The 12,485-nt window shown below is 46.3% G+C and overlaps 1 protein-coding gene across 1 annotated transcript in view; it reads right to left on the bottom strand.

Annotated features, from left to right (window-relative positions):
* The window catches only part of LOC137535384 (zinc finger protein 585A-like), an 84,963-nt gene that overhangs the window by 57,557 nt on the left and 14,921 nt on the right, over positions 1–12,485 (bottom strand). The window contains exon 2 of the mRNA XM_068257214.1: positions 5,295–6,149. Within this exon, the coding sequence (XP_068113315.1) occupies positions 5,295–6,093 (799 nt within the window). The 5' untranslated portion in view covers positions 6,094–6,149. The remainder of the gene's footprint in view (positions 1–5,294; positions 6,150–12,485) is intronic.

Raw genomic sequence — 12,485 nt, 5'->3', positions numbered from 1 at the left:
ATCTGCTGACAGACAGTTTAGCTGCATCCACAGCCATCTAGCACACACAGGTATGTGTTTGCTGCATATGACAAAAATAATTAAAGACAGGCTTTTATTAACAGATAGGTACAAGACAATGGGACAGATTTATCAATACAAGTGCATGCAGAATGGAGGGAAAACTACTGGAAACATTAACTGGTTCCAGACTGACGCAGTACAAATCTACATCCAGCAGGTGGTGCTGCGGCTCTGACTGGACATAGATTCAACGTCGTAATGAATGAAGCATCCCCGTCGTTACAGCCGATCTCGTCACTCTGCACCCACCGCACTTTGCTCGCAGAGCTCTGTAAGCAGGTCAGAGGCTGCTTTCATTGGCTCCTGACTGAGTGATCACAGAGAGCCAATCACATTGGCTCCCATTGATAGACAGCGTCAGGAGCCATTGAAAGCGGCTCTAGACTGGCTGACAGCACTCTGCCGTCATAGAGACAGCAGAAAGAGGAGCTTGTGGCAATTAGACAGCATCAAGAGCGGCAGGTATGTGCGGGAAATCGTCGGGAGGCGTCATTTTACCGTACCAGCAGCCACTGGTCCTTAAGGGGGCAGAGACAGCTGGTACAGAAGTGGATAAATAATAGATGTTTGTGCTGCTTTTTTTTCTTTTGGTTGTGATTAATCTGCTCTAATAAACTTTGATTCAGCTTGGTAAGTCCTGAGTAGGTGTGCGTATACAGTCTATTTGTTCTCCCTGTTAAAAAGCCTTGCTGTACTCTTATGCTGGATACACACGGTGCGTTCCCGCACTCGATGCGCCGCTCAATTTCCGGCCGCTCGATTATATCCGAGCTTTTCCGAGAGCGTTTCGATGAAAGTTAGGTCGATTCACATGCAAAGTATGAAAAATCGACCTAAGGATCCATCAAAACGCGAATCGGACATGTCGGAAATAATCGAATCAACGGGAATCGAGCAGCGCATCGAGTGTGGGAACGCACCGTGTGTATCCAGCATTAGGCTACGTTTCCACTAGCCGCCACACGTATCAAAGGACGCACTGCGGCACTTCCACTTCTGCGAGTATGTAGCCGGATCCCAGAAGCCGGGCCATGCACATGGGATTCGCTGCCACTCGCACAAACACTGCCGGCAATGTCGGCTGAATCACTATGGCAAGCAATTTCCGCGTTAGTGGAAACGGCCCTCATACAATCCTGATTTTCTTATTGAATTACACTTTTTATTTTGCTGCTGAGCTGCTGTAAAGAAGCATAGATAGCTTAGCTGCTTAGGGTGGGTACACACATCCAATTTGGATTGACCAATTATCTCTCAATTTTACATCTCACATGTAGCATGAAAGATTTTCTACTCAATTATCTCATAGTTATCAAAACCTGCTGGCCCTCATGCTTCATGGAGGTTGTAAAATTGGCCAAACATAATTGGATGTGTGTATGCAGTCTCTTGCAGCCCACTCACACTAGGAAGGCGTTGAGGGTATCTCTCTGCACCTATTTCAGATTGCGCTGGTGTTCTTATGACCTAGACTTTGGATGTTTTGATTGTGGTGTGCCTCTGAGGAAGCGGCTTATGGCCGCGAAACACGTGTCAGGCACTGTCTTTATGGAAGTGAAGGTCTGATGTTGTACCTATACTTTTCACCTGCTTTCTGAAGAGAAAATTGAAGAATAAAAAAGAGAACTTTGGTTCACGAATAAAACCCCGTTTGTGTATATATATTGAATTGTGGACATATTTGATAGGGGTGGAACCACACTACTACTTTTTTTTATCTGTGTCAGTAACAGATGTATAGGTAGCCAGATGTGCAGCCACGTATAGTTAGCCAGATGTATAGGTAGCCAGATGTGCAGCCACGTATAGTTAGCCAGATGTATAGGTAGCCAGATGTGCAGCCACGTATAATTAGCCAGATGTACAGCCAGATGTGCAGCCAGGTATATAGTGAGAAAGATGTGCAGCCAGGTATATAGTGAGCCAGGTGTTTAGCCAGATTTATAGGTTGCCAGATGTCACCCCGCCCCCCCATCCTAGCACGCTGTGGGTAGTGATCTGTGCTACCCACAGCGTGCAGAACAAGCATCCAGCCACCCTAGGGCAGTGCTGGCGAACCTTTTAGAGGCCGAGTGCCCAAACTGCGACGCAAAATCCACTTATTTATCACAGAGTGCCAACACAGCAATTTATACTGAATACTGCATTTTTAGTTAAAAAACAACAACTCATACATTAAAGGTCACTCTACATTTAATATTCAGCAATCTCCTCCACATATAAAATACAGAAATTATCCTCATATATAAAATGCATCAATCCCCTCACATATGCAATAAAGCAATTACCCCACACTACTGCATCAATCACTGGAACAAATTTAATAAAGCAATTACTCCAGCTTTAAAATGCATCTATCAGCCTTACAAATGATTTGCAGCAATTAACCCACATTTAAAATGCAGTGTAGGTAGATAGGGAGCATAGGTAGCTGCGACTAGAAGGGATGGTAGGTAGGGATATTACGTAGATGCTACAGGAGGGAGTGTAGGTAGGTAAGAAGGTAAGGTAGCTGCTGCTGGGTGGGAGAATAAGTAAGGAGGTTAAGTAACTGTGGCTGGGGGGAGGTAGTATAGGTAGGGAGCAGAGGTAGCTGATGCTGGGAGTAAGGTTAGGTAAGTAGAAAGGGAATGTAAGGTAGCTGCTGGGCAGGAGGATATGTAGGGGGGTTAAGTAGTTGCAGCTGGGGGAGAGGAAGAGTAGGTAGGGATGGAAGGTAGCTGCTACTGGGTGGGAGGATAAGTAGGGAGGTTAGGTAGCTGTGGCTGGGGGGAATGGAAGTGTGAGAAGGCAGGTAGGGAGGTTAGGTAGCTGCAACTAGGAAGGCGGGTAGGTAGAGAGTTTAGGTAGCTGTTGTAGGACAGGAAAGAGTGTAGGTAGGTATGAAAGTAAGGTAGCTGCAGCTGGGCGGGATGATAGGTAGGGAGGTTAAGTAGTTGCGGCTGAGGAGGGAGAGAGGTTAGGTAGCTGTGACTGGGAGGGAGGGTAGGTGGAGAGATTAGGTAGCTGCTGTAGGACAGGAGGGAGTGTAGGTATGTAGGTAAGGTAGTTGCAGCTGGGCAGGAGGATAGGTGGGGATGTTAAGTAGTTGTGGCTGGGGGGACAGAAGTGTAAGTAAATAGAGAGGGAGGGTAGGTAGCTGCAACTGGGAGGGAGATTAGGTAGCTGATGTAGGACTGGAAGGAGTGTAGGTAAGCAAGGTAGCTGCAGCAAAGCAGTAGTGAGTATAGGTAGCTGTTGCTAGACAGGCTGTATGGTAGTTGAGATTTGGGTAAGAGGGACGGTGTTCCAACACTTTAGCAAACCCGACAGAATAGCATACATATAAAGTGATATAGTCCTCTTAAGTAGAATCAGTGTCCCCTTGCCCGGCAGTTAGGTAGCTGCAGCTGGGTGGTCTGTAGGGACGGTAGGTAGCTATGACTGGGCAGGCATATGTAGCAGTGTTCTCCCCAGGCTCTTTTAGCCGGGAGCTCCACCCGGCTAGTTTTGGTGACCACCCGGCTGTCATCAGCTCACTTCCTCCTCTGCTGTAAGCATAGTTGCTCACAGAAGCACCGGCCCTGCATTCTCTCATCTTGCCCCACCCAGCTACTTTTTCATGCCACCCAGCTACTATTTTATGCCACTCGGCTGGAAAAAATTTCTGGGGAGAACACTGTGTAGGGTAGATAGATGCAGGAGGTATGGTAGGCAGGCAGGGAGGGTAGTTACATGCTGCTTGGCGGGAAGGTAGGTAGGAAGGGTAGGTATTGAAGGTACATGCTGCTGCTGGGTGGGCACTAGGAAGGGTAGTTAGGTGCATGCTGCTGCTGTGCAGGGCAGAAGGTAGAAAAGATAGGTAGGTGCATGCTGCTGCTGGGTAGAAGGGCAACTGCTGCTGGCGGGAGGGTGAGGGGGGGGGGGGGGTAGTGAGAGACAGAAGGGCATAGTGAAAGAGGAGGGGAGTGAAAAGAAAAGATTAGCAAGAGACAAGAAGAAAGAGAGAAGGAGGGAGGGAGGGAGGGAGAGAGAGAGAAGCATGCAGTCAAACTTTTTTTTGCAGCTACAGACTGTCAGGAAGCATAAAACCCTGAATCACTAACTCCATCCTGCCAAGAAAAAAAAGTCATCCACATACTTTCTGCAGCTTGTAGATATACAGGTTCTCTTCCTCCCAGCAAACTTCCTTGGAGCCAGGAGGTAATAAACATTAGAAAGGCAGATTGGAGTCCTCTCTCAGCAGCGTCAGTGTAGGGGGCGGGGCCGGCTGCAGGAGCTCACAATGCCAGTCTAGCGTGTCTCTGCTTCTGTTCCTAGCCAGAACTTCAAGTTAATTGTCGGGAGTGATGAATGCGCAGTGAGGAGGCAGGTGACTCTTTCACCTGCCTGCCTCTCTGCGCTGCGCATTTTAGGTTTCTAAAGCGGAGTAATAAGTAAGGGGGATTATTTTAGTTTAATAAGGAAAAAAAATATCTGCAAAATAGCAGAGGTGGCAGGCAGCAGCATGCGTGCCCACAGAGAGGGCTCAGAGTGCCACATCCGGCACGCGTGCCATAGGTTGGCCACCGCTGCCCTAGGGAATCCCTGGGCAGCCAGCGGGGCAGAGACTGTGCGGGGGTTCCCCCTTGTATGTGGAGGCTATGTGGAGGGGATCCCCCTCTGTGCGGGTGGGGGGATCCCCTTCAATGACGGCTATGTGGGCGGGGGGGATCCCCCTCTGTGCTGGTGGGGGGATTCCCTTCAACGATGGCTATGTGGGCGGGGGGATCCCCCTCTGTGCGGGTGGGGGGATCCCCTTCAATGATGGCTATGTGGGCGGGGGGATCCCCCTCTGTGCGGGTGGGGGGATCCCCTTCAATGGTGGCTATGTGGGCGGGGGGGATTTACTCAATGGGCTGAGACAGGGGGGGGGGGGGGTCGGGAGGGAGGGGGTTTGGAGGGGGATAGGCCACCCAAATAGCCACCATTGAAGGGGGATCCCCCCACCCGCACAGAGTAAATGGGTGTACTCACCCAAGGGCTTTCTCCAGCGACGGCTGCAGCGCACTCCCTCCTCCATCTCCGAAGTCTCGTTCTTCGTACAGTTACATTACGAGACTTGGTGACGTCACCAAGTCTTTCACTTGGAATTCCAATAAAATTGATTGTTTGTGGCAGTAATGTGACAAAATGTGGAAAACTTCAAGGGGGCCGAGTACTTTTGCAAGCCACTGTAAATACATAGTCAACAAGTAATTTTGATTACTCACCTGTTCTGTCCTCTAAAAGTGTGTTTTCCTCTTTATTTGTCTCCATCATGCCCCCATCCTCCATAGACTTCTGATCAATCCTCACATATGTCTCTTCTTCCTTTTTAAATGTCCTCATCATGTCACCCTCCTTAATAAACCGCTGATCACCCCTCTCATATGTTTCTTCCTCTTTAATCGTCCCCATCATGTCACCCTTCTCTGAAGACTGCTGATCACTCCTTCCATATGCATCTTCTTTTTCCACTTTATTTGTCCTCATCATGTCACCCTCCTCCATAGACTGCTGATCACTCCTCACATGTGTCTCCTCTTCTTCCACTTTATTTGTCCTCATCATGTCACCCTCCTCCATAGACTGCTGATCACTCCTCACATGTGTCTCCTCTTCTTCCTCTTTAATTGTCCTCATCATGTCACCCTCCTCCATAGACTGCTGATCACTCCTCACATGTGTCTCCTCTTCTTCCTCTTTAATTGTCCTCATCATGTCACCCTCCTCCATAGACTGCTTATCACTCCTCACATACGTCTCTTCTTCTTCCTCTTTAATTGTCCCCATCATGTCACCCTCCTCCATAGACTTCTGATCACTCCTCACATACTTTTCTTCTTCTTCTTTAATTGCCCTGATCATGTCCCCCTCCTCCATAGACTGCCAATCACTCCTCACATATGTCTCTTCTTCTTCCTCTTTAATTGTCCCCTTCATGTCACCCTCCTCCATGGACTGCTGATCACTCCTCACATATGTCTCTTCCTTCTCTTTAATTGTCCTCATCATGTTACCCTCCTCCATAGACTGCTGATCACTCCTCACATACGTCTCTTGTTCTTTGAGCTCAGATCTCAGTTCTGAAAAGGATAACAGATTATAGCAGTAAGATATTAGCAGTAATAAACAGAGCACAGCAAAGCACATAATTTGCTAGGGGTGATAATCTCCCATAAGCTGTGGTATTCTGCACACGATCACTCTTAAATCATGATGAAGCCTGCATGCACTGCGTTTGCGTTTTCCACGAATCCCTGGCAATCGCTGCAGTGAGATCACTGCCATATACTTTATATAACCCTGGAACTTTTCAATGCGTTAGCGATCACCGGTTATTCATGAAACCGTGGAAAACACACGATAATCACCCCAGTGTGAATGGGCCCTTAAAGGGCCAGAGACGCAGAGTAAGTAAGTGGTTCTGTAATGAAAAAAGTGCCCCTAGGGTGTACTTACCTTGGAAGGGGAAGCCTCTGGGTCCTAAAGAGCCTTGTAAAACGGATTCTGGGATGGGATCCTTTATATTGTGAAGGATCAGAAAACACAGTCCTTTTTGGGGCAATCCACCATGCCCTTCAACATCTGTTAATATCTTTGAAAAGGACTAAATATATTGTAATGCAATCTCAGATAGGCAAAAAGTCTCTGAAAAAACTTTATTGACACATATAAAAAAGTAGAAAAAATGGTTCTTCAATATCACAAATTGTAGGTCTTACAAGCACATTGGTTGGTTTGAAACAACAATTGGTTGTAGCTTTATGGGTATTTAAACTTCAAGGCAACGACACATGCTCGTTTCGGGCTTTTGTATAGAGTTATATGCGCCCTTCATCAGGCCGTGTTACCCAGTTCTGTATCGCTCAACCAGGAGAAAAAAAGACCAATCAGGTGAGAAGCCAAAAGATGGGGGGCATCTGAACCGACCAGATGCACTAGACCTTCCCAATGACTGCAATGAAAACTGCTGTGCGGGGATCAGATGCCCTCCATTTTTTCTACTTTTTTATATGTGTCAATAAAGTTTTTTCAGAGACTTTTTGCCTATCTGAGATTGCATTACAATATATTTAGTCCTAAAGAGCCTTCCCTGACCTTCCACAGTAGAGGGGATCCAGCGCTGGGACTCCCGAAGATCTCCGTGTCAGACCCCTGTCAGTGTGTGCGCATGCGCACTACCAGCTTCCCGCTTGGATCTCCGTGTCAGACCCCTGTCAGTGTGTGCGCATGCGCACTACCAGCTTCCCACTTGGGCTATTTCTGCCAGAGCCGGAAGCCACTAGTGCACATGCCCGCAGCAGCAACTAAGATTATTATTGTTTTTCCCCAGCACTGGATCGGGCATACACAGAAGGACGGGGGAAGCCTTATTAGCATCCAGAGGCTTCACCCTCCAAGGGGCTCTTTTTTCCCTACAGGTTTACTTTAAAGGACCACTGTCATGAAAATCTATGTAAACATATACAGATAAGAAGTACATTTTTTCCAAAGTAAAATGAGCCATAAATTACTTTTCTCTTATGTTGCTGTCACTTACAGTAAGTAGTAGAAATCTGACAGGTTTTGGACAAGCCCATATCCTCGTGGGGGATTCTCAGGGTTTTCTTTATTTTCAAAAGTACTTAGTGAATGGCAGCTACTCTGTCACACTGCCAAAAAACTGTACAGCAAGCACGGAGGCTGGCCAGCATCTTTGTATAAATATTTTTCACGGAGAGTCTTTATAAAGAATAAAGGCCATGCTGAGAGTCCCCCATGGAGAGATGGACTAGCCCAAAATCTGTCGATAATGTCAGATTTCTACTACCTACTGTAAGTGACAGCAACATAGGAGAAAAGTAATTTATAGCTCATTTTACTCTGGAAGAAACATGCTTCTTATTTGTATGTGTTTACAAATACCTTAAATTTTAAGATTTTCACAACATTGGTCCTTTAACCACTTTAGGACTGCAGTCTTAAAACTCCTTAAAGCACTTACGAGCTGAGTCATAGAAAAAAAGTTAATTACCTTAGGTGAATATCAGACTTCAGGGCAGACGATCACTGGCTCCCTTCTCTGTTTAGAAATGCTCCGTTAGCCTAATCCACTTATCATTAGCGGCCCCGACCCGGCCCAGAGTCGCCTTATCTCACAGCGCTTAGAATCGCCACGTTAAAAGTCCTCTGCCTGCGCAGTTCGCATAGCCAGTAAGTTATTTTATGCAAATCTGCAGTAAACAAATCCTGTAGCTAGGTAACGTCCCCCCTAGCTCAGCGCTGATATTCTGTGCTGAGGGGGCGCGGCTAGTGAAGGAAGGGCAGTCAGTCATGTGGGTGGTCATGTGGTGACGCCCACATGACGTATAACAGAGACTACGGAGCGACGATGTGCCGCTCCCAGGGCTGAAAGCCTGCGCAGCCGCAGTACTGGCTATGCGAACTGCGCAGGCAGAGGACTTTTAAAGTGGCGATTCTAAGCGCTGTGGATTAGGTTAACGGAGCATTTCTAAACAGCGAGGGAGCCAGTGATCGTCTGCCCTGAGGTCTGGTATTCACCTAAGGTAATTAACTTTTTTCTATGACTCAGCTCGTAAGTCCTTTAAGGACCAGACTGTAAGGGATTGAGGAGATGCCGCCACATCAGAGAGTGGCATGGCGGCTATGTCCGCGTCTCAGCTGGCGGTTTCCACCGCGCGGATACATGATGGAATTATGCCTGGGATTGTGGGGAATGAGGAGGAAGCCTCCGCAGCGGCGAGTGGCATGGCGGCTGTCTCCACGTCTCAGCCAGCGGCTTTCGCCGCATGTTCTCACGGTGGAACTTTGCCTGCTCCTTCAGTCGCACATAGACTGAGGACTACGCGCATGCGCGCGCACAGACAGGATCTTTATGCAAGCAGAAGGGGAGTCAGCTGATCAGCCGGTCAGCTGACTCCAGCACTGATCCTGATTGGCTGAGTGACTGGGGCAGTGCTTAGGAGCGCTCCCAGTATATATAGAACAGGCCTGTCAGTTGTTCCTCGTCTGCTGTTGCATATGCTATGTGTTAGCACTCAGACCCATAGTCAGATTCGAAAGTGTGCCTAGAACCAGCAGGAGCTGGGGATCCACACTTAGACAGATTCTGTTGATAGCTTAAAGTACTAATTGAATTGTATTATTTGTTATGACCTTCTGCTAGCCTTGACTACTCTTCTGTCTTGTGATTCTGTGCTTTTGCCTATCTGATCCAGTTGCCGACTTGGCTATCCCTCACTCTGATTCTGTCTTCCGCCTTTGTACCGTATCTGTCCGTGTGTTGCCGAACCTGCTTGTCTGACCCTTCTGCCCTCACCAGGGAGCTAGTCCTGGTGAGGGGTTCTCAGTTTAGTAATCCCCTGCTCCTCAGGTTGATAGCTGCAGTATTGTCTGAATTACCTGCTCCTCAGGTTGATAGCTGCAGTATAGTCTGAATCACCTGCTCCTCAGGTTGATAGCTGCAGTATAGTCTGAATCACCTGCTCCTCAGGTTGATAGCTGCAGTATAGTCTGAATCACCTGCTCCTCAGGTGACTAGCTATCATTATATGCTGTCTGCGTCTCCTGCCCCTCAGGGGATCACCTGTTGCAGTACAGTCTGAATCACTCGCTCCTCGAGTGATCTCGCTACATTGTCTTACTGTGCATCAACCGCTCCTCGGGTGAACCTATCATTCCTCCTCTGAGTCTCCAGCTTGCTGGAATTGTGATTACTGTGTTGATTAGAGATACCCCCTTCCCCAGCTCCTCTGGACAGTGGGTATCTGGATCTATATTTACTGTTGCACCAAACACCATCTTACATCTTTGTATCCTGTGTGTCTTGCTCTACTTGTATTATTGGTGATTCTGCAGCTCACCACACAATCAGGTAAAACATCTGTATTATTGGTGATACTGCAGATCACCAATAATCAGAAAATCTGTTCTGGCTGACACCGATCGTTACACAGACACTTTTTTTCCCATTCAGACCAATGCAGCTTTAACGGTTTATTGCTCGGTCATACAACCTACTATCTAAATTAATTTTACCTCCTTTTCTTGTCACTAATACAGCTTTCTTTTGGTGCTATTTGATTGTTGCTGTGATTTTTAGTTTTTATTATATTCATAAAAACGGACATGAATTTTGTCAAAAAAAAGATTTTTTTAACTTTCTGTGCTGACATTTTTCAAATAAAGTAACATTTCTATATAAACATTTTTGCCCAAATTTACTGTGCTATACATGTCTTTGATAAAAAAAAATCCAATAAGTGTATATTTATTGGTTTGAGTAAAAGTTATAGCGTTTAAAAACTATGGTGCAAAAAGTGAATTTTTCCACTTTGAAGCATCACTGACTTTTCTGAGCACCTGTCAGGTTTCATGAGGTGCTAGAATTCCAGGATAGTATAAATACCCCCCAAATGACCCCATTTTGGAAAGAAGACATCCCAAAGTATTCACTGAGAGGCATGGTGAGTTCATAGAAGATTTAATTTTTTGTCACAAGTTAGCGGAAAATGACACTTTGTGACAACAAAAAAACAATAAAAAGAAGTTTCTATTTCTGCTAACTTGTGTAAAAAAAAAATGAAATCTGCCATGGTCTCACCATGCCCCTCTCTGAATACTTTCGGGTGTCTACTTTCCAAAATGGGGTAATTTATGTGGTGTGTTTACTGTCCTGGTATTTTGGGGGTGCTAAATTGTAAGCACCCCTGTAAAGCCTAAAGGTGCTCATAGGACTTTGGGCCCCTTAGCGCACCTAGGCCGCAAAAAAGTGTCACACATGTGGTATCGCCGTACTCAGGAGAAATTGTATAATGTGTTTTGGGGTGTATTTTTACACATACCCATGCTGGGTGGGAGAAATATCTCTGTAAATGAGATTTTTTTGTTTTTTTTTACACACAATTGTCCATTTACAGAGATATTTCTCCCACCTAGCATGGGTATGTGTAAAATACACCCCCAAACACATTATACTACTTCGCCTGAGTATGGCGATACCACATGTGTGACTCTTTTTTGCAGCCTAGGTTTGCTAAGGGGCCCAAAGTCCTATGAGTACCTTTAGGATTTCACAGGTCATTTTGAGGCATTTGGTTTCTAGACTACTCCTCACGGTTTAGGGCCCCTAAAATGCCAGGGCAGTATAGGAACCCCACAAGTGAGCCCATTTTAGAAAGAAGACACCCCAAGGTATTCTGTTAGGTGTATGGTGAGTTCATAGAAGATTTTATTTTTTGTCACAAGTTAGTGGAAAATGACACTTTGTGAAAAAAAACAATAATAAAAATCAATTTCCGCTAACTTGTGACAAAAAATAAAATGTTCTATGAACTCACCATACTCCTAACGGAATACTTTGGGGTGTCTTCTTTCAAAAATGGGGTCACTTGTGGGGTTCCTATACTGCCCTGTTTTAGGGGCCCAAAACCGTGAGGAGTAGTCTGGAAACCAAATGCCTCAAAATGACTGTTCAGGGGTATAAGCATCTGCAAATTTTGATGACAGGTGGTCTATGAGGGGCCGAATTTTGTGGAACCGGTCATAAGCAGGGTGGGCTCTTAGATGTATGAATAAAAAATGCAAAGGCAAAAAGATGCCTGTGGATATGGTCCTTGTGGTACTTCGCTATCTTACCCAAATAAAGGATGGTGGGCGGGGCCAACCCTAATACACAAATAATACTAAAAAATCTAAACACATATGGGTACATAGGCCACCTTAATATACAAAGTATCAAAATTTATTGTTAATAAATCAAGGACATGTAAATACTCAGATAGTCACAAAGGAACGAAACACACATGATTCAAGAATAAAATTGCGTATGCAAAACTACAGTTTAGCCATCAATCAGCCGCTATAATAAATATACCAGCTTGACAATGCATAGAGGGATTACCCATTCACACATCTCAAGCATGCCGCGCTTCCGTACTGGTGCCATGCACTATGGATGAAATATATAGTGGGGGCCCCCCTTCCTCCTAGAGACAAAGCTGCAAATTCTTGTTGTAGTCCACCACGATCAATTATTAAGTAGACTTGGGAGCTAGCAGAAATTCATTCCCTCAGAGATGATGCAGTTCATATGTTTGTCAGCAAGGAATAGAGGATGGGTCTCACCACATGATACTACTAGCGTCCGTCCTGCTCTCCTGATAGTCGTGTATCCAATCCATGTACCACTGTGGAGTCACTGGATAGAAGGAAAGCCGCGTCTCGGCCTGAACTCCCCAGTGGTTAAGATGCCTTGTCCTGGCAGTCTAGTTTGCTGCTTCATCTGACCCGGCATACGAGCGAGACGGGACGCCGCTCCATGCGCTCACCAACACGGAAGCACAGCCGAGAAGCAGGCTGCGTGGCTCCGCCCACCGACGTTTCGCGTCACTTGCGACGCTTCATCAGGGTGTGGCTTC

The sequence above is a fragment of the Hyperolius riggenbachi genome, chromosome 10 (genome assembly GCF_040937935.1).
Source record: "Hyperolius riggenbachi isolate aHypRig1 chromosome 10, aHypRig1.pri, whole genome shotgun sequence".
Lineage (NCBI taxonomy): Eukaryota > Metazoa > Chordata > Amphibia > Anura > Hyperoliidae > Hyperolius > Hyperolius riggenbachi.
Note: the sequence above shows the minus strand (reverse complement) of the source record. Positions and strands in the feature narration are given on the sequence as shown.